The sequence below is a fragment of the Taudactylus pleione genome, unplaced genomic scaffold (assembly GCF_031769625.1).
Source record: "Taudactylus pleione unplaced genomic scaffold, aTauple2 ptg000065l, whole genome shotgun sequence".
Lineage (NCBI taxonomy): Eukaryota > Metazoa > Chordata > Amphibia > Anura > Myobatrachidae > Taudactylus > Taudactylus pleione.
Window position 1 is genome coordinate 8,779,702 of NW_028284467.1, and position 23,265 is coordinate 8,802,966.

At 48.0% G+C, this 23,265-nt stretch overlaps 1 protein-coding gene across 3 annotated transcripts in view; it reads right to left on the minus strand.

The window, feature by feature from the left end:
* The window catches only part of AVIL (advillin), a 118,069-nt gene that overhangs the window by 45,486 nt on the left and 49,318 nt on the right, over positions 1–23,265 (minus strand). For all 3 annotated transcript variants that reach the window (XM_088465927.1, XM_088465929.1, XM_088465928.1), the window contains 4 exons: positions 14,894–14,968; positions 14,333–14,529; positions 12,026–12,134; positions 4,900–5,010 (listed from right to left, as the gene is read on the minus strand). In XM_088465927.1, the coding sequence (XP_088322053.1) occupies positions 4,900–5,010; positions 12,026–12,134; positions 14,333–14,529; positions 14,894–14,968 (492 nt within the window). The remainder of the gene's footprint in view (positions 1–4,899; positions 5,011–12,025; positions 12,135–14,332; positions 14,530–14,893; positions 14,969–23,265) is intronic.

Sequence of the window (23,265 nt, forward strand, 5' to 3'; positions counted from 1 at the left end):
CCCCTCCCCAAGTGATAGTGTCCCCAGTAGTAGTAGCCCCCCTCCCCAAGTGATAGTGTCCCCAGAAGTAGTAGCCCCCCCAAGTGATAGTGTCCCCAGTAGTAGTAGCCCCCCTCCCCAAGTGATAGTGTCCCCAGAAGTAGTAGCCCCCCCAAGTGATAGTGTCCCCAGTAGTAGTAGCCCCCCTCCCCAAGTGATAGTGTCCCCAGTAGTAGTAGCCCCCCTCCCCAAGTGATAGTGTCCCCAGAAGTAGTAGCCCCCCCAAGTGATAGTGTCCCCAGTAGTAGTAGCCCCCCCAAGTGATAGTGTCCCCAGTAGTAGTAGCCCCCCCCAAGTGATAGTGTCCCCAGTAGTAGTAGCCACCCCCCCATCCCCCCGTAGTACAGACACACAAGTTACAAAAAAAAATAAAAAAAATAAACTTACCTGAATCCACGCTCCTGCTCAGGCCACCGCTCCCGCCGCCACACGTCAGTCCTCCCGGGCTGGCGCGCTATGCATTATGGGAGAGACATCATGACTTCATGACATCTCTCCCATTACCCACTGCAGGAGCCGGACGGAAGCCCGGCTCTTGCAGTGGGCGCGCAGCAGTCAATGAGAGTCTATCTGACTCTCATTGGCTGCTGATTCACACACATCTCCGCCAGCGCTGGCGGAGGATGTGTGTGCAGCAGCAGCCAATGAGAGTCTGTCTGACTCTCATTGGCTGCTGAATAATACACACATCGCTGCCGTGCTGGCGGCGATGTGTGTGTTAGTATAACCTGAGCCCACCCTCCTCCTGGCGCTATTGGGCAAGTGCTCAGGGGGAGGGAACGGGCTCAGGTGTGCCGCACAGGACCGGCGCTGGAAGCCTAGCGCCGGTCCTGTGTAAATGTGTAGCGCTGACCGCACACACTGCGGTTGGCGCTACACTGGCTAACTAGGGCGGGCTGGTACCGTGGCCAGAGGCGCCCCCCCGCGCCGCTGGCCCCACGGCGCCCAGGGCACGTACCCCGCTCGCCCTGCCCTAGTTACGCCACTGGCTGCTGGACTCATTTTCCATGCAAATTGTTCTTCCAAAGCTGCTTCGTTCTGTCAATTCCTACATTGGTTGCCTATACTTTACCATATCCAATACCAAATACTTGTACTGGGATGTAGTCAAAAGATCGACAATGACATTGAAAACATTTTGACAACTCAATGTCGACTGTTTTGATGTTGACATTGTTGAAATGTTGACAGGCAACGTGCCCACCTTCTCAGAATGTTGACATTAGGGTTAGGTTGCAGGCGGAAGGGTTAGGGTTAGCCGGCAGAGGGTGGTTAAGTTTAGGCACTAGAGGGAAGGAATTAGCGATAGGGGAGAAATACTCACCTGAACGCTAGAGGATCGGACGTCTGACCTGGAAGTCACAGCCACATGACCACCGGGACCTGGAAGACGACACTGGAGCCACTGCAGCCATTGGGAGCAGGTAAGTCTCCACTGGGCCACTAGGGAATGTCGACATGGTCAATGTTGAAATTATGGCTATATCGACATGATGAATGTTGATATTATGGCCGTCAACATATCATACCTAACCCCTTACTAATACAAAAAGTCAGTAATAAAACATCATTTACATACATTATCTCCCTTGTCTCAAAATGTCTAACAGCTCCTCCCCTCCACTCTGCGCCTCTCATCCACACTCCCTGCCAGGGCTGTAACGAGTGGTGCACAACTGGTGCTTCCTCCCAGGGCGAAGGCCTAAGGTGCAACACTGTCGCTACCCTGATGGTACGACAGAAAGGCAGCCCAACACACTTTTACACATTGTGGGGTGTCTGAAGAGGTACCCCACTACACGCTCCCTTAGGATGCGCCTGGCACTCATCTTCCTGTTCCCACTGCTCCCGTCGCACTTGTTGGGTCATACTTACCTACTTTTAAAAAAGCATTTCAGGGAGATTGTGAAAGTAACACGTATGACCATGGTAGTAAACTGGGCGTGTACTGCTACATCTGAGAGGCGTGTCATAACATTAATTTACATACAAATATAAATGAGCCCAAAGCAGTTACTAAGATCAACGTGTTGATAAAAACACACTGATACTTCTCAGAAAATGCATGTAACCATAGGGATCATTGGGCCTGATTCAGAGCCGCTCGTAAGCGGCCGCTCGTTCGCTCTGAGCGATGTTTGCCCAACTGCGCATGCATAAGGATCATTATACGCATGCGCAAACCAGTCAGTGCGGTCGAAATTCATGTGCTCGCAAAATAGCGAATGCCTGATAATTTGAGTGACAGAATGAGGCGTATGTGGGTTGTAACAGGGGAAGGTGCTTGAAAACGGGGAGTGGAGATCCGAACGCAGGCGTGCTTAAAGGTCAAAACGGGCGTTTTATGGGTGTGCATAATTAAAACAGCAGCGTCACTGACCACGTCACTGGGTTATTTTATAGCCAGAACTGCTCGCAAGATTGTGGTAGCAAAAACCAACCACAAGAATAGCGAGCAGTTCATACCCTGGTCGATGTACTCGATTAATCTAATAAATAGCGGACATGACGTAGGATGCGAGCGGCCAGGGGGCGTATTGATCCAAAAAACGACCGCAAGTTTTGTTCGCTCGTTCAGACCTAGAGGCGTGAACAGACCGCAAAGAGCGAACGGTTCATTTGAATAGCCACCCCTATTTTCAGGACGAGCGAGCGCTAATTGCGTCCGGCTCTGAATCAGGCCCATTGTATCTTATAACCAATGCAGAGAAAGTATACTAATGAACCCATTTGAATGTATATGTCTGTTTTTTCTTTTATATAACAGCTACATAATGGGGGTAAGATGCAATCAGGGAGATTGCTGGACTCTTCATGGAGTCAGGGAGATTGCTACTATTTCAGGGAGTCTCCCTGATGATCATTATATCGTGTGCCAGGGGTGGGGGTTCTGGAACAGTGCCCTGAGATTTTTTCTCCAGCACTGTTACTAACATGTTCCCATTCCATACTTGCCTACCATCCTGGGACCTCCGGGAGGCTAAAGACTTTCGGGTAACCCCCCCCCCCCGAAAGTGTAGACTCTTCTCCTGCATTCCGCCCACTTCCTAGTGAAGTGGCAAAATGGGGAGAATATTCCCGGAGATCAGTGGTTCTGTACGTAGGTGTCGGGTTCTTATGACATGATTCTATAAAAATCGCGTCATTTAGCCCCACCCCCTAATTAAATATGCTGCGTTCGCAGAGAATTCCCATGAGGGGTGGGGCTTAATTATGCAACCCATCCGGCCCCACCCCCAACACCGCCCACCTGCTTCTCCTCCCCGGGCTTCTCCCGTGAAGGGAATCTCAGATGTCGGTAAGTATGTCCCATTCCTTATTACAGGACATTTCTGGGCTGTACTTCCTCTGTAAAATTCACTCCCTCATCAAAAAGCCTCCAAACCTACAAGTGTTCTCTGAAAACCCACTCCTCTCCTTTTGACAAGCTTAAAAAATTCCTAAACCATCATCTTAACATCCCTGGGCTATTCTACCCAATTGCTACTCCTCTATACAATACACATAGACGTATGTTAATGCTCAGATAGTCTTGTTGTGTGACTGGATCATATTAGCCTCAATAAGCAATTTTCAGTATTGCAATATGTATGCACCTCATTTATTAAAATCCTAGTTTCCCAAAGATGTAAAGCTTGCCAGCAGGTCCTCCGTCTATTTGTTATTACAAAGTCTTGTTTTTGTTCCCAATTATAAAGTGCTGGGGAATATGATGGCGCTATATAAATATATGTTTAGAAATAAATAATATTAGGTACAGGGTTGAATTTAGCTCAGTAGGCTGGTTAGTTACCATAGTATAGAGGTTACAGAGTGGGACGCTATGCCAATATGAGTGCAGTTGGCCAATGTTTTAAGTACTGCGCATGTGTCTGGGGCACACTGCACATGCGCCCCGATTGTTACCGCACCGAGATGCAGAACGAATTTGGAAGCAGGGTGTGAGGTTTTTATAGGGCATTCCTTGGAGGTAATGGTGGTGGATAGGCAGACGCCGGCATGTCATGGGCATGTCTCTGATAGTGGCTGCATTTAAAGGTGCACAACTGCTCACACAGGGCTGGTGCATGTTTTGATGATGCGTCTGTTGGTGCACCGAGAGAGATTTCCACATACTGCAGTTTTGAGGAAATGGACCACGTCAGCATGTGACTCAGAATCAGGCCCAAACTGTTTAGTTTAGTAAATAATCCCCACTGTATAATTTCCTGCTCCGTTTTAGCATGTATTCTTCATTGTGCATGAAGCATAGGGGGTCTAATTCAGCAAGGAATATAGATGCGAATTCAATAGCCATTACATACACAGTCTCACTGCGATAGTATGCTAATCCATTGCGATAGCAATGCCGCCAATACACAACATAAGGACGCCCACTTTACCTTACACACATCCGTAATGTTTAGCAGGACTGCGAAAACATTGGTACAATCAAGTACCATCGCAGTCTCACACACACTTCCACAAGCCCTAACCTTACTCAGAAATTGCTAACTTCATCGTACACTATCAGGCCTCAGGCTGCGTAGGGCATCGCAGTGGATAATTTATGCACACCTCTGCAACAGCGTTCAAACGCACTGGCACGGCTGTGTTCAGCCGACCACCCACCGTTACCACCCACCGTTACCACCCACAAACGGCACTTCCTGTCAATCACTCTGCGATGGGTCTGCGTAGTCACTGCGATCGCTGTCCCGATCGTAATGGCTAGTTCGCGCACTGTGATGCATGCGCAGTACACAACAATCGGCCATTTGTGTGCGTACTAGCAACTGCGCCTTGCTGAATCACGCCCAGAGTCAGCCTGGTAAAGAAGATGAGATGGAACAGTGGCAGGTTCAGCAGCAATGTAGATACCTTCATTCTCTCTGCTTTGTTGCTGTCAGGTCCATTCCACTGAATGATAATTCTGCCAAGGTCCAGTAGAAACACATCACCCAGGTTATAACTACTCCAGCTTAACTCCACCTGTAATTACAGCAGATGTCATGATATGGATGTTAGAGAGCTGCATACAATGAGAGAGAGAGCAGATTAGGCAAAAGTAAAGAAAATGAGATATTAGATACATAAACCATTGTGGCTGGAGATAGATAAATAACAGGTCAGTTTAAATTTTTTGTCCAGGCCATAAAACATCAGCCCAGCTGTAGTTCCCGTACAGCATCTGATACTGTGTGTATCAGATACATGAACAGTAATAGTGCAGCCCATAATGGTGCCTTGGCTAAATGTTTGGAATACATAGCTAATAAAATACAAAATAGAAAAATAAAGGAGCTGCTACTGATTTGAAGGTACGCCTGCTGGCAGAGCATATCTTATGCTGGGTACCAGGGTCGGCATGACGAATGTTCATGCAGTTCGGCTGAACAGAGCGGCATCCACCTGGTCGGCTCCGGAGTAGTTGGTTATGACATCCCCACCCTCCACCTAGCTGCTGGTGTTTTAGGTTTGAGGCTCAGAGGGAGGAAGAGGGTGAGGGAAGGTGCGGCAGTGCAGCATAGGGCACACTGCCACCCTCAAAAGGGACTGGCCCAGGGTGCTAACTCACCCAGGGCCGGCACTGTTGGGTACACATTTGGCGATATATTGCTTTTTCTATCGATAAGCGATATATCACGAGTGCAATGGCAGATGTGTTCACCCAATATGTCTGTGCACGATGTCATTCAAGACTTATCAGGTCGGCCTTGCAGGACAGCCGATTCCGATATCTATCTGCATGTGTGTATGGGCGACCCACCGACCGCCCATACACTTGCTGTAGGGACCGCCAACACTGACATCTCAACTGGGCGGGCAAATTTAAATGCTCGCCCAGTTGCAATGTCAGCCCAGACATATCAATTGGCCGTTCTGACAGCGCATCGGTCTGCTGACCATTCCGTTGTCTAAATATGGGCAGCGCAGATGGTTTAATGGTTAGCGTTACTGCCTCACAGCACTGACAGGTCATGGGTTCGATTCCCATCACGGCCCTAACTGTGTGGAGTTTGTATATTCTCCCTGTGCTTGCGTGGGTTTCCTCCGGGTTCTCTGGTTTCCTCCCACACTCCAAAAATATACTGGTAGGTTAATTGGCTCCAAACATAAAAATTAACCCTAGTGTGTGTGTGTGAGCATGTGACAGGGAATATAGGGCCTGATTCAGACCCACTCGCGAGCGGCTGTCCGCTCGCAAGTGGGTCGATGTTATGCACTGAGCATGACGGAGGGAGCTCCGTCGTGCGCATGCGCCAGACGCGACGAGCGAAGGAAAGTCCTTCGCTCGTTGTGTCCGATCAAAGGGGGCGTGCTGTCAATGTTGATTGACAGCACGCCCCCTTTGGTGGGCGTGCCGGGGGCGTGCCTCCCTGACGGGGGCGTTCCCACGGGAACGCCTCCCGTCAGAAGCCGGCCCACTGACATCACTAGTGATGTCAGTGGGAGTGATTTTGGCTCTGATAGAGCCAAAATCACTCCGGAGCTTGCGATTGAAAACCTCAACCGCAGGTTTCGGCTCGCAATTTCGATGGTCGCGATGGTCTCGACCATCGCGGCCATCACAAAGCACGCTCGTATAGCCTGTGGGTGGTGACCCACAGCTATACGAGCGTCCAGGAGGACGCTCCATGAAAATGGAGCCCGGCCCTCATTCAGAGCGTGCGCTCTGCTCAGAGCGTACGGCTCTGAATGAGGGCCATAGATTGTAAGCTCCACTGGGGCAGGGACTGATGTGAATCGTCAACTATTCTCTGTAAAGCGCTGTGGAATATATGTGCACTATATAAATACCTGGTAATAAATAATAATGTGTACCTAGCACTAGTTATCTTCACATTGCACCAAACTAATTGTATGCACTATGCAAGTATGATCGAGGAAGCTTTCTAGGCATTTGGGTTGCATATACACCTATTAAGAGGCTTAACCGGGTTGTAACAGGACATTGTCACATAAGCAAAGTTCAGTGAGGGCGTGTCGACTTACCTACTTTCCTGGAATGTCCAGGAAACTTACCTACTCTCCTGGAATACAGCGTACTTATCTACTCTCCTGGAATGTCCGGGAAACTCCCAAACTCCCGAGATTCATGGAAGAATAAACAAGTTGTCCACAAACCCCTTGTTGCCACCCACTTCCCAAGTGCAATTCCTAATGACACAATTTATCTAGGATTTGTGCCATAGGGTTCAGCATACTTGCCTACTTTTGAAAAGTAGTTTGAGGGAGATCATTTACGGAAGTAGCAAACGACACGTGCGGTGTTGGAGGGCGTGGCCAGCACCGCCCAAAAGGCATGTCTAGAGCCATCTATTGGTGTATCTATTACCACGCGCCCACAGACACACACACAGTAATAGGACCCCCCCATACACACACACACAGTAGTAGGACCCCCCCACACACACACACACAGTAATAGGACCCCCCCACACACACAGTAATACGACACACACAGTAATAGAACCCCCACACACACACTCAGTAATAGGACCCCCCACACACACACACACAGTAATAGGACCCCCCCCACACACACACACAGTAATAGGACCCCCCCACACAGACTCACATTAGTGGTCCCCCCACTGACACACACACACAGTAATAGGACCCCCCCCTACAGACTCACATTAATGGTCCCCCCACTGACACACACAGTAATAGGACCCCCCCACAGACTCACATTAATGGTCCCCCCACTGACACACACACAGTAATAGGAACCCCCCACGCAGACTCACATTAATGGTCCCCCCACTGACACACACACACAGTAATAGGATCCCCACCTACACACACTCACATTAATGGTCCCCCCACTGACACACACAGTAATAGGACCCCCCCACACAGACTCACATTAATGGCCCCCCCACTGACACACACACACACAGTAATAGACACCCACACACACACACACACACTCTCTCTCTCTCTCTCTCTCTCTCTCTCTCTCATCCCCTCACCTGTCCTCTCCTGCAGCACCACTGACATTCATGGTTCTTGCTCGAGCTACAGTGAGCTCTGGCCCTGATTCAGAGCCGGACGCTCTGACCAGAGCGCTCGCTCTGAATCAGGGCCCACCTCCATTAATATGGAGCGTCCTCCTGGACGCTCGTATAGCTGTGGGTCACCACCCACAGCATATACGAGCGTGCAAAATGATGGTAATAGGTAATAGGAACCCCCCCCCCACACACACACACACACAGTAATAGGACCCCCCCCACACACACACACACACAGTAATAGGACCCCCCCACACAGACTCACATTAGTGGTCCCCCCACTGACACACACACACAGTAATAGGACCCCCCCCTACAGACTCACATTAATGGTCCCCCCACTGACACACACAGTAATAGGACCCCCCTACAGACTCACATTAATGGTCCCCCCACTGACACACACAGTAATAGGACCCCCCCCACAGACTCACATTAATGGTCCCCCCACTGACACACACACAGTAATAGGACCCCCCATGCAGACTCACATTAATGGTCCCCCCACTGACACACACACACAGTAATAGGACCCCCACCTACACAGACTCACATTAATGGTCCCCCCACTGACACACACACAGTAATAGGACCCCCCCACACAGACTCACATTAATGGCCCCCCCACTGACACACACACACACATAGTAATAGACACCAACACACACACACTCTCTCTCATCCCCTCACCTGTCCTCTCCTGCAGCACCACTGACATTCATGGTTCTTGCTCGAGCTACAGTGAGCTCTGGCCCTGATTCAGAGCCGGACGCTCTGACCAGAGCACTCGCTCTGAATCAGGGCCCACCTCCATTAATATGGAGCGTCCTCCTGGACGCTCGTATAGCTGTGGGTCACTACCCACAGCATATACGAGCGTGCAAAATGATGGTCGCGATGGTCTTGACCATCGCGACCATCGAAACTGCGAGTAAAAGCCTGCGGTTGGGTTTCTCAACCGCAAGGCCAGGAGTGATTTTGGCTCTATCAGAGCCAAAATCACTCCCACTGACATCACTAGTGATGTCAGTGGGGCCGGCTTCAGTCGGTAGGCGTTCCCTTGGGAACGCCTCCTCTGGCAGGCACGCCCCCGGCACGCCCACCAAAGGGGGCGTGCTGTCAGTCACCATCAACAGCACGCCCCCTTTGATGAGACACTCCGAGCGAAGGAAAGTCCTTCGCTCGTCGGGTCTCACGCATGCGCAGTGGGGACCATCGACCCACTTGTGAGCGGACTGCCGCTCGCGAGTGGGTCTGAATGACCCCCTCTGATCAGTCACACAGCTCCTCAGTCAGTTCAGCGTAGGCTCCTCCTCCAGCTGTCTGTCCTCCGTTATGGCTGGGAAGTCTGGGCTAGCCAGGGAATGCTGGGAGCATCAGTCTCTCCCAGCAGTCAGTGTGTGGCCCATGTGACTGTCAGCTGTGCAGGGGGCGGACCTGGGAGGCATCTTCGGGCTCCATAGCAGACAGACTCCCTGCCCCTGCGTCTTCCTGTATACAAGCCTGGGCCCCATCGCGCATGCGCAGGTAGGATTTCCAGCAGGGCAGTGGGGAAAGCGGGGGATTGCATATACACTGCGGGGTAGCGGGAGCTCCCATCTTAATTCGGGAGGCTCCCGCAGAAATCGGGAGGGTAAGCAAGCATGGGGTTCAGTGCTATGATGATGCAATTGTGGGGCCTCTCCACTTCCCTGCATTTCCCACCTCGCTGCCCCCTCTTGGAGGGGACAACCAGCATGTCAGTAATAATGAATTGCTGGTTATGCAGCATTGCACATAATCATAAATGCGTTTGTTTCCAGGCATACTTTTTGCACCTGATTATGATGAATAGTAGCCTATACACATACGGTATGGGCGCACTGCAAGATACATATGGCCAAATATATAAATTTTTTCCATACATGTAGTTCGGAACCAACATGTGTCCAATTACGGCATAGCTCTGCATCAGCCAAAAGGTATTGGACCCAATTTCCCTGTCATCCTAGATCTGCTGTGAAACAATATAATTTTACATAAAAAAAAAAAACAACACATAACAATAATCACAATCTTATATAAAAAAAAAAAGGTCATAGTTTCATTAAAAAAAAACAAAAAAAACAGAGCACAAATGTATCCTGATAGACTTACAGAATCATAAGAATTCACAGGTGGACAGTCACCATGCCGACAAGCAATTTTAACGCTAACTAACCGTTCTAAATGATGTCTGCATGTTTACATATCATATGTCAAAATTTTAAGTGTGTCTGTGTTTTGCAGATGTCAACATCATAACATTCCATTTTCAACCTTATGAATGTGTAGACATAGTAAATCATACAGCATTAACAATTGGAGCCTCCTAAATAGCAAGCCAATATAATTAGTGCTTTAAATAACCATATCAGGACCGCTGATGATGATAATATGTAGCCAACATCTGTATATCCAAAGTGATTAATCTGGTACACTTACGGCCTGATTCAGAGATGTATGTTAATCTGATGATTAACGTACATCTCCAATGTTGAGGGGTCTGCACCTGTACAAGTGCAGAACGGGTCCTGTGATTTCGCTCGCAGACAACCTCAAGCCACAGCATGATTGACATACTGCGGCATTTGGGGGGCAGAGCCTGGGCGTGCCTGGTCACTGTTCCCGGGAGGGACGAGGCCAGGGTCTACAAGGCTGGACAAAGATTCCTGGCCTCTTAAGAGACCAGCACCCGGTCAGGATCCGGAAAGCTACAGTCGCTTGTGTGCGGCTCTACAAATCCGTCTATCTCTGGATAAGGCCCTAAATACCATATCAAGAGTAAAAATTGCATAATTCCCTCACTTACACATAGACAGATTAGCAGACAGTCCCATTCCCATACACAGAAAAGTGTTTTTACTCCGTACTGTTCCTATAGGTTGCAGGTAAACATTTATGAGCAAGATGGCCAATAAATAAATAAATTTATATTTTTTTTTCGTGTTGGTGCTACTTTAACTCCTGCAGACTTGCAGCAATTGTGTCCAGGTATTTCAGACATAATGATACACTCATACAAACAAATAAACAACAAGTCAGCTTTTGGATACTCAACGTTTAGTCTCAAAGACGAAAACAGATCAAAAAGTCTTGAACAAGAAGAAATGTGCCATCTGTCCAAACTGTGACTTGCTCTTATTTGTTTGTATGTATGCTGATGCCTCCTTCAAATTATATTGCTTGTGTTTGGAGGTGAATAGAGCACTTCTTAATCTGCCTTTGTCTAACACTACTACAGGGAGAACTACAGAAACCAGGTTATCAAGTTTGAAGGGCTTTGGTTCATTGGACAGTGTGCTTGTGTGGGACTGTATTTCATTATGGAACCTTACTTATTGTAGATCCAATTATTCAACTAAAGTAGCCCAGGTTCACCAACTATGTGCCAATGGGAATCGGTATGATTTACCGCTGGACGCATGGTCGGCGGTTCAAACACCGACAAAGTGAGGCCGACAGGGCTGAAAATCCCGATCGTCCTAAGGTAAGTATTGACTAACCTAATTCCCTCCCCCTAACCCTCCCTTAGAGGTGCCTAACCCTAACCTCGCCCCCAGTGCCTAACCCTGATCCCCCCCCCCCTCTAAGTGCCTAAACCTAACCCTCCCTTCCCCGCTGCCTAAACCTAAGTCTCCGGGGGGGTGCCTAACCCTAACCTCCCCCCTTCCCCTAGCCTAACCTTGACCTTCCGGGGAGGGTCCCTAACCCTAAGTCCCCCCCCCAGGAGCCCTAAACCTCAAGGTCATGTCACCTATTCTGTGGCTGGTGAAAAAGTGTTACACAGAAACCTATAACAAGCAGGTAAGAAACAAAGTGGAAGGGGGAATGGCACACTTGCTGAAATCCCACCTCAGGGGTCTCAATTATAGCAGTTATGTTTTATCTGTCCCAGATGGCCCTCAGCTTGCTTTAGTTTTCTAGCTGATGTCTCACTGGTACTATTTCTAGGTTCTGAGAATTACCTCGGTGGCTGTGACGTTCCTTTTTCCCTTGACATGGAGCAGTCTCTTCACATCGTATGTATTGGTGTCCACATGTCTCATTCCAGATGCCACGCCCCCTTTCTTGTAACTAGAAAAGAGCTAATGAAAGAACACTGGGGCAAGACTGAATGATATATCAATACACTGTATGAAACAATTTACAACAAACACAAATATATGTGTCTATGTCAACGGGTTCCTATGTTTTATCTTAATATAAGCACATTATGGGGGGTATTTATTAAAACTCAGAGAGAGAGATAATTATGAGAGATTAAGGGGCCTATTCATCATCACTTAATTTTCACAAAAGCAGGTGAAAATACACATTTTCACCTGCAATTGTAACCATTAAGTGTTCAGGCCATTCATCACGAAGGTAAAGCAGGAGATGTCACAGATATCTCCTGCTTACCTTCCTCTTGTGGAATGGCCCGCTGTCCCCTTTCACTAGTATGGGGACAGAATTCATCAAGCTCCGAAAATATTTTTTCGGAGCTTGATTGCGGTAGCATTTGCCATTTTTAGATGAAGTTTGCTACCGCTACCCCGTCCTTCCCTATGGGAAGGAGTCCCGGGTCGCGAATAGGGTCCCTCCGCCGGATGTCAGGGCCTTGTGCACATGCGTGACGTGTAGGTCAAGCACAGGTCACGCATGCGCACTGCTCTCGCGAGCAGTGAAAAGATTCACTGCTTCTTTCGGACGCTGGGGCAGCTGCTTTTCGAATCAGCTGTCTCAGTGCCGGAGCAATGACGGATTGCTTCGGCGTCCGCGGCGAGTCAGTGTGTTAATTATCGGGGTCAGTATTAACCCATTAGCTCCTTACTGTCATTTTACAAACACAGGGGTTTATTCATAAAGCAGAGAAAATCCTTTTTCACTGCTTCCAGGCATCGTCGAGGGGCTGTTACCTGAAGTAAGTGTACATGAATGGCTACAAAACATCATTATATATTGTATCAATGTGATGCGATCTTTAGTGATAGTTTTCGGTAGCCACTTCATGTTCTATATGAAATGAATAGACCCCATAGTCTGTAAAATGTAAGCTGATTGGTTGGTACTTTATCTCTCACAATTTATCTCTCTCCAAGCTTTGATAAATACCCTCCTACGTCCATAACGTAAGAGGTTTATTGTTGACTTTTCTATAAAATGTATTTTCCTAATAATGCGCTTCATTACATTACTGTTATCTTTAGAGAGTAGGACAATTATTTGTAAAACATATACTGTATTTAGTATATTTTCGCTCCCCCAAAACATGACAGAACAATGGCATGCATGGACGTGGCTAGTGGCTGCAGAAGTATAGGGAATGCCCTGGAACTGATAACGCCTACGGCTGGTCAGATATCAATAACGTGCTCAGCACTTCTGGAGCACTAAGTTGTGCGTCCTGTGTCAGCGTTACTGCGTGTTGAAACACAGTCGCTGTAAGTCACATGTCTGCATCTAGCTAGTTACCCCCATGTTACCTCCCAGAAATGCCCAATGAGATCCCCAGCTCTTGCACCCATAATCCCTCTGCGTCCCACGGAGGTGACCGTTGATACACATGTCCCAGAAACACTACCCCTATAGATTGCTGCATTGACTATTGCAATTCCCATCTTTACAGCAGGGGCGTTTAAAGGTGTGGACGAGGGGGACGGGGGTCTCTCTGGGAGAACATTTGTCACAACCTAGTTTTTCAGCTGCATAATATGAAAAAATGCATATCACGCACTTAGTTATTAGGCTGTAGTAGGTACATAATTAGGACCTGATCCTGAGTTGCAGGCAAAGCTAATGCAAGAGCAGGCGGCCGCGGCTTCCAGGTTTACTATCTTATGCTAATGCAAGTATCCGTACGGCTTCATGCATATAGTCGTACCACCCACTGTTTTCCATTTTACAGCTCTATCATCTAGTGTTGGTACCAATCCCATGCTGGGTTCAAAAGATCTGTCGGAAACAGTCCCAACGACATATACTGTACATGCCACATAATAGTACGACAACGAGACTCCCACGAAACGGATCTCTTGCATGTCATCGCAAGGTATCCGCCCAGTTTACACTCATGGACAGAGAGAACCGTCTGAGCCTCCGCAGCTTGCTAAAAAGTAACTAGATGCCTCTGCTTGTGGACTTGCCTGCCACTTAGAATTAGGCTCTTCGTTCTGAATGACTAATTCATTGATCAAGATATCTGAGAGTCTAAGGTGTGTAGGCTGCCCACTCACACAGGGCTTTACCACAAATGGGCCTGAAGGGCTAAGGCCAGTCCTGGCAATACTCACATAATTCCCTGCTTGAAGTACCCCTTGAAAGACTCTGACTCGTACCCTTGGACCTCCCGATGCTGTATTGGGCTGCCGCCTAGAAAGTCATCCAACTGGATGGTATATATTGCCGCTGATCCTTGCTCATCCTGGGAAGAGTCTTTTCCAATCCAGTAGTGGATATCATAAAGCAAGGAATTGCCTGATTTTCTTGTCTGAGTGTTGAAGGACAAAAATCAATATAAACTTCTATGTTTTACATTGCAGGACCTATTATTCATTATTAATGCTAAATAAGGAATATCAGAATAGAAACAGCATGCAGTATTAAGTTTCCTCCTTGCCTTTTACGGGATGCCGTGCCCTGGGTAAGAGCCTCGCTGGCAGCATTTTCTATTTGCTTACCTTGAGACTCGCCTGTTGTTCATATTGACATCCTATTCATTTGCTGTGTTTGTATAGATTATATCGCTTTTACTTTCCATTGCCATTCAGATTCCTGTTTAATGTGTTTCTGCTATAAGCACAATCGAAGGCCAAGTATTATAGATAGGCTGTCCTTATTACTGAGACACTTACAGAGAGCAGGAGGTAGCAATCCCCTTCATAGAAGTTTCCATGAGCTTTCTGTGGCACGAGCACCAGGTCCATTTTCTATAGGATGGAATAAAAGCTCAGAATTAATTGAAAAGCACAGAATATGGTCACTGTGCTCCTTATTCAGAGACAGATGTAAATGCAAATTGCAACTTTTTTTTTTTTGCCTGCAACCAGCATGTATCTAGTGGGCGTGCACATTTTGTTTGAAGTAGGGGTGTGCACCGGCCACTTTTCGTGTTTTGTGTTTTGGTTTTGGATCTGGATCTTTCTTCGTGTTTTGGATCTGGATTGGTTTTGCCAAAACCACCCTTCCGTGTTTTGGGTTCTGGGTTTTGTGTTTTGGATCTGTATTTTTTTTAAAAAAAGCATAAAAACAGCTAAAATCACAGAATTTGTAGGTTTTTCTGCTCCTATGCTATTATTAACCTCAATAACCTTAATTTCCACTCATTTCCAGTCTATTCTGAACACCTCACACCTCACAATAGTGTTTTTATGTCCAAAACGTTGCACCGAGGTAGCTGGATGACTATGCTAAGCGACACGAGTGGGCGGCACAAACACGTGACCCATCTAGGCGTGAAACTGCAGTGGCAGACAGGATGGCAGTTTGAAAAACTAGGCCCCAAACTGTACATAATGCAAAGAAAAAAAAGAGGTGCAAGATGGAATTGTCCTTGGGCCCTCCCACCCACCCTTATGTTGTATAAACAGGACATGCACACTTTAACAAACCAATCATTTCAGCGCCAGGGTCTGCCACACAACTGTGGCTGAAATGATTGGTTCGTTTGGGCCCCCACAAAACAAGCTGGCAATTAATGTGTCCCTGCACAAACTGGCTCTATGGAGGCAAGATGTCATCCTCATCCTCCTCATCCACCGATTCCTCACCCTCTTCAGTGTGTACATCCTCATCCTCACAAAGTATTAACTCGTCCCCACTTGAATCCACCACCACAGGTCCCTCTGTACCTTCTGGAGGCTGGTCTCCCTGGAAGAGCTGATAATTCATTTTGATGAACATCATCTTCTCCACATTCTGTGGAAGCAACCTCCTACGCCTTTCGCTGACAAGGTTCCCGGCTGCACTAAACACTCTTTCGGAGTACACACTGGAGGGGGGGCAACTCAGGTAAAATAGAGCCAGTTTGTACAGGGGCCTCCAAATTGCCTCTTTTTCCTGCCAGTACAGGTATGGACTGTCTGCCATGCCTACTTGGATGCTGTCACCGATGTAATCCTCCACCATTCTGTCAATGGTGACAGTATCATATGCAGTGACAGTAGACATGTCAGAAATTGTTGCCAGGTCCTTCAGTCCGGACCAGATGTCCAAACTTGGTCCTGCCTGCCCTGCATCACCGCCAGCGGGTTGCTTAGGATACCTAAGTTTTTTCCTGGCAGCCCCAGTTGCAGGAGAAAATGAAGAAGGAGCCGTTGACGTGTCACGTTCCGCTTCAGCTGACAGTGTGTTCACCAGCAGGTCTTTGCACCTCTGCAGGCTTGTGTCGGCCGGAAAGAGAGACACCACATAGGCTTTAAACCTAGGATCGAGCACGGTGGCCAAAACGTAGTGGTCTGATTTCAACAGATTGACCACCCTGGAATCCTGGCAAAGCGAATGAAGGGCTTCATCCACAAGTCCCACATGCCGAGCGGAATCGCTCCGTCTTAGCTCCTCCTTCACTTTCTCCAGCTGCTTCTGCAAAAGCCTGATGAGGGGAATGACCTGACTCAAGCTGGCAGTGTCTGAACTGACTTCACGTGTGGCAAGTTCGAAGGGCTGGAGAACCTTGCACAACACGGAAATCATTCTCCACTGCGCTTGAGTCAGGTGCATACCCCCTCCTTTGCCTATGTCATAGGTGGATGTATAGGCTTGTATGGCCTTTTGCTGCTCCTCCATCCTCTGAAGCATATAGAGGGTTGAGTTCCACCGCGTCACAACCTCTTGCTTCAGGTGATGGCGGGGCAGGTTCAAGAGTGTTTGCTGGCGCTCCAGTCTTCGGCACGCAGTCGCTGAATGGCGAAAGTGGCCAGAAATTTTTCGGGCCACCCAAAGCGTCTCCTGCACGCCCCTGTCGCTTTTCAGAAAATTCTGCACCACCAAGTTTATTGTGTGAGCAAAACATGGGACGTGCTGGAATTTGCCCAGATGTAATGCCCGCACAATATTGGTGGCGTTGTCAGATATCACAAATCCCCAGGAGAGTCTAAGTGGGGTAAGCCACTGGGCGATGATTTCCCTCAGTTTCTCTAAGAGGTTGTCGGCGGTGTGCCTCTTACTGAAACCGGTGATACACAGCGTAGCCTGCCTTGTAACGAGCTGGCATTTCTGAGATGCTGCTACTGGTGACGCTGCTGCTGTTGCTGCGTAAGGTGATACATCTACCCAGTGGGCTGTCACAGTCATATAGTCCTTAGTCTGCCCTGTTCCACTTGTCCACATGTCCGTGGTTAAGTGGACATTGTGTACAACGGTATTTTTCAGGACACTGAGGACACTTTTTCTGACGTTTCTGTACAGTCTCGGTATCGCCTGCCTAGTGAAGTGGAATCTAGACGGGATTTGGAACCGGGGACACACTACCTCCATCAATTGTCTAAATCCCACTGCACTAATGGCGGATACCGGACGCACGTCTAACACCAACATAGCAGTCAAGGCCTCAGTTATACGTTTTGCTTCAGGATGACTGCTGTCGTACTTCATCCTCCTCGCTAAGGACTGTTGGAGGGTCAATTGTTTAGTAAAAGTAGTGGTGTTCCTACTTCCTCTCTGGGATGATGAACGACTCCCAGCAGCAGCAACAGCAGCAGCGGCAGCAGTAGGCGTAGCAATGCAGGATCCTCCAGAGGAATCCCGGATAGGAGAGTCAGTCATGCCAGTGACATGGCCTGCAGGACTACTTCCGATCCTGACTAAGGAGGAAATTGACGAGGAGGGAGTTGACGGTGTGGTTTGCAGGCGCTTGGATACAACAGGACAACGGGATTTAGGTGTCCCTGGACTGCTTACGGTCTTAGCCAAAGTTTCTGAACTTGACAGTAACTTTTTATGAACGCGCTGCAGGTGCCGTATAAGGGAGGATGTTCCTAGGTGGTTGACGTCCCTACCCCTACTTATTTCACCTTTACATATGGTACATATGGCAAGACAGTTGTTGTCCGGATTTGGATAGAAATATTGCCAGACCAAAGAGGTGGAATGTTTGGTCTTGTGCCCAGGCATGACCGTGATGGGCTTTTTCATCCCACGGACAACAACTGTCTCCCCCGGAGCCTGATTTAAACAAACCACATCACCATCAGAATCCTCCTCGCCAACTTCCTCCTCAGCGCCAGCTACACCAGTATCCTCATCCTGTTGTACTTCAACAGTGACATCTTCAATTTGCATATCAGCAAGTGGACTGTGGGTGCTCCTTTCAGCACTTGCAGGGGGCGTGCAAATGGTGGAAAGAGCCACCTCTTCCCGTCCAGTGCTGGGAAGGTCAGGCATCGCAACCACCACCACACTTGGACTCTCCTTGGGGATTTGTGATATCTTCTTAGAAAGCACAGTTCTTCGCTGTGCTTTTGCCAGCTTAACTCTTTTGATTTTTTTAGTGGGAGGAGGGCTTCCATCGTCATGTGAAGCTGAACCACTAGTCATGAACATACTAGGGATCGACCTTAGCCGTTCCTTGCCACTCCGTGTCGTAAATGGCATATTGGCAAGTTTACGTTTCTCTTCAGCTGATTTAAATGTCTTTTTCAAGGTCATTTTCCTGAACTTTGCCATTTGGGATTGTATGTGCCCTCTACTATGACATTGGGCATCGGCCTTGGCAAACGACGTTGATGGCATGTTATCGTCTATGTCATGACTAGTGGCAGCAGCTTCAGCACTAGGAGGAAGTGGTTCTTGATCTTTCTCTATTTTATTTTTATCGGAGAAAGTTTGGTCCTCCATTTATGTTATATCGATTTGATATATACGTGCGGCTAAACACAGAAAATAATTTTTTTTGGGGTTTGGACTGGAGTGTACTTTGTGGGTTACAGCACCCTTTAACGGTCAAGCCAGCCGGCCCTTTACTTATGACACAGGCGCACGCTTGGCACTACTTTGTTGATGCACGTGCGGCTACTGCGCACACAATTCACAAACACAGAAAATAATTTTTTTTTGGTTTGGACTGGAGTGTACTTTCGGGGGTTACAGCACCCTTTAACGGTCAAGCCAGCCGGCCCTTTACTTATGACACAGGTGCACGCTTGGCACTACTTTGTTGATGCACGTGCGGCTACTGCGCACACAATTCACAAACACAGAAAATAATTTTTTTTTGGTTTGGACTGGAGTGTACTTTCGGGGGTTACAGCACCCTGTAACGGTCAAGCCAGCCGGCCCTTTACTTATGACACAGGCGCACGCTTGGCACTACTTTGTTGATGCACGTGCGGCTACTGCGCACACAATTCACAAACACAGAAAATAATTTTTTTTTTGGTTTGGACTGGAGTGTACTTTGGGGGTTACAGCACCCTTTAACGGTCAAGCCAGCCGGCCCTTTACTTATGACACAGGCGCACGCTTGGCACTACTTTGTTGATGCACGTGCGGCTACTGCGCACACAATTCACAAACACAGAAAATAATTTTTTTTTTGGTTTGGACTGGAGTGTACTTTCGGGGGTTACAGCACCCTTAACGGTCAAGCCAGCCGGCCCTTTACTTATGACACAGGTGCACGCTTGGCACTACTTTGTTGATGCACGTGCGGCTACTGCGCACACAATTCACAAACACAGAAAATAATTTTTTTTTGGTTTGGACTGGAGTGTACTTTCGGGGGTTACAGCACCCTTTAACAGTCAAGCCAGCCGGCCCTTTACTTATGACACAGGCGCACGCTTGGCACTACTTTGTTGATGCACGTGCGGCTACTGCGCACACAATTCACAAACACAGAAAATAATTTTTTTTTTGGTTTGGACTGGAGTGTACTTTCGGGGGTTACAGCACCCTTAACGGTCAAGCCAGCCGGCCCTTTACTTATGACACAGGCGCACGCTTGGCACTACTTTGTTGATGCACGTGCGGCTACTGCGCACACAATTCACAAACACAGAAAATAATTTTTTTTTTGGTTTGGACTGGAGTGTACTTTCGGGGGTTACAGCACCCTTAACGGTCAAGCCAGCCGGCCCTTTACTTATGACACAGGTGCACGCTTGGCACTACTTTGTTGATGCACGTGCGGCTACTGCGCACACAATTCACAAACACAGAAAATAATTTTTTTTTGGTTTGGACTGGAGTGTACTTTCGGGGGTTACAGCACCCTTTAACGGTCAAGCCAGCCGGCCCTTTACTTATGACACAGGCGCACGCTTGGCACTACTTTGTTGATGCACGTGCGGCTACTGCGCACACAATTCACAAACACAGAAAATAATTTTTTTTTTGGTTTGGACTGGAGTGTACTTTGGGGGTTACAGCACCCTTAACTGTCAAGCCAGCCGGCCCTTTACTTATGACACAGGCGCACGCTTGGCACTACTTTGTTGATGCACGTGCGGCTACTGCGCACACAATTCACAAACACAGAAAATAATTTTTTTTTTGGTTTGGACTGGAGTGTACTTTCGGGGGTTACAGCACCCTTAACGGTCAAGCCAGCCGGCCCTTTACTTATGACACAGGCGCACGCTTGGCACTACTTTGTTGATGCACGTGCGGCTACTGCGCACACAATTCACAAACACAGAAAATAATTTTTTTTTTGGTTTGGACTGGAGTGTACTTTCGGGGGTTACAGCACCCTTAACGGTCAAGCCAGCCGGCCCTTTACTTATGACACAGGCGCACGCTTGGCACTACTTTGTTGATGCACGTGCGGCTACTGCGCACACAATTCACAAACACAGAAAATAATTTTTTTTTTGGTTTGGCCTGGAGTGTACTTTCGGGGGTTACAGCACCCTTAACGGTCAAGCCAGCCGGCCCTTTACTTATGACACAGGCGCACGCTTGGCACTACTTTGTTGATGCACGTGCGGCTACTGCGCACACAATTCACAAACACAGAAAATAATTTTTTTTTGGTTTGGACTGGAGTGTACTTTCGGGGGTTACAGCACCCTTTAACGGTCAAGCCAGCATGCCCTTTACTTATGACACAGGCGCACGCTTGGCACTACTTTGTTGATGCACGTGCGGCTACTGCGCACACAATTCACAAACACAGAAAATATATTATTTTTTTAGCACTTGGGGGGAGCACCCCTGATGGACAGAGCACCCCCTGGACAACACTACAGCACCCCTTTAGGTCTGGGACACTGCACAGGACTTTGGAGTGGACACAGCCCCTATGGAGAACTGACTGCACAACACAGTCCAGCCAGCCCCTATGGACTTTGAAGTAGTGGACACAGCCCCTATTAACAACAGCAGCACAGCACAACACAGCCAGCCCCTATGGACTTTGAAGTAGTGGACAACAGCAGCACTACACTACACTACACTACACTACACTACACAGCCCTAACTCCCACCCTCCCTCTTCACTGTCCACAGCCGAGTGAGAAAATGGCGCCGACGCGGGTACCTTATATAGGATCCAAAACCCGCGAGACTCGGAAGGCGGGATGATGACGTTTTGCCTCGATTTCAGATCCGAGTCAGGCAGGAAAAGTCGAGCCTGACTCGGATCGGACTCGGATCGGGGGGGCTCGGGGGGGTTCGGATTTCAGAAATCCGAACCCGCTCACCCCTAGTTTGAAGTGCACGTATTTTTTTCAGGTGCGTGTCGGACTTGCGACCATATATACGACTAGGGGGCCAGAACCAGGGCTGGAATGAGCATGCAGACATGAGCAGTGGATGAGCAGATGCGGCCAGCATACAGTAGGGGCCTGGTGTGGTCATACAGTTGTGACATATAGCAACAATTGCCAGTGAAAAGTCATCTGGAGGGGTCTGACTTGCAGATGCTACAACCCTGGGGTAAGTTGCACGCTGATGATGATGATGACCATGTCAATGGTAAAACTTAAAAACACACCCATTTATGCAAAAGCAGTAAAACTACTGGTACAGTGATTCAACACCAATGAACACTTGTTTTACAAAAGTAGAGAATGATTCATATTAGTTGGGGAAGATGAAGCTTGCACATATATTTTAAGTGTTGTCCTTAAAAATAAAAAATAAAATAATCATTTATATTTTCTTTTGGTTCACTTTGCATTACTAGTGCTACAATCACTTGGGTGCTTATTGTCTGCACTATCCGGCCATTGTATGTAGTCTGTACTGTCATTATTAGTGCTCACGAGCCGCATCCCACCTAGATGCACTTTGCGATGATTATGTTTACTCTGCATAAGGCAATGTATGTATATAAAGGAGATGGTCACATAGATGAGGTCACTTCCAACTGCGCATGCGCAACAATTTCTGAAAAACCCTAAGATGCATGTGTTACACAGAGTGTACAAGGAAAGGTGCTGTTGTGATCGATAAGAAAGGTGGCTGATAAGTGATGGGCGCTCCTGGGCGGTGGCTACTAGTGCATGCAAAATGGTCTGTTCTGCGGAGTATTATGGAAGTATAGGAGGCCGTGGTCAGACGGAGAAACTGCCCTGCAATAGGGTTGGTGCAACCGATGATGGCATATAAGGACGCACCAATTAATGTTACAGTGTGCACGGGTGCTAAAAGTGGGTGTCTCAGTCCTTGCACATTTGGCCACATGAATGTACACAAGAGAAGGACTTTGTATGCCATAAAGTTGTAGACGGTCGACCACCAATAGAAGCTGCTGCATGTGATACAGAATCAGGCCCAGTGTGAATGGGAAACATTTGGTGAACCCAGTCATCAGAAATAGTCAGATTAAATATTGATACAGCGGGTGGCCAGTGCCGCAGTTATAGCTGACCTTGCACTAGATATCGGAAGTAAATACCTCCTAAGTAAAGATGTGAGGCACAACCAAATTTGGGGTTTCCAAGGAGAACTGAGTCCCAGCTCGGGTCTCCCCACCAAGTACAGAAATATACAAATGAAACAAAATGTCATTTTCCCAGAAATCTCGGATCTTGCAGGTGTTGTATTGCATAGAAGAGTCCCGCCCTCGTCATCAGGCGCCATTTCTTACAGTAGAGTGTAGGGAGATGGTGTGGGCTGTAGTTGTGCTTCAAATAGATGCCATTAGGATGCCATTATAGAGAGTTGTAGGTAGATGGAATGGGTGGGAGGGTATAACAGACTGCAGGTATCTTTGTTAATGTGTATGTTTGTCAGCCACTAGCTAGTAACAACTACAATCTGCATGCAAACAGGATACTGTCAC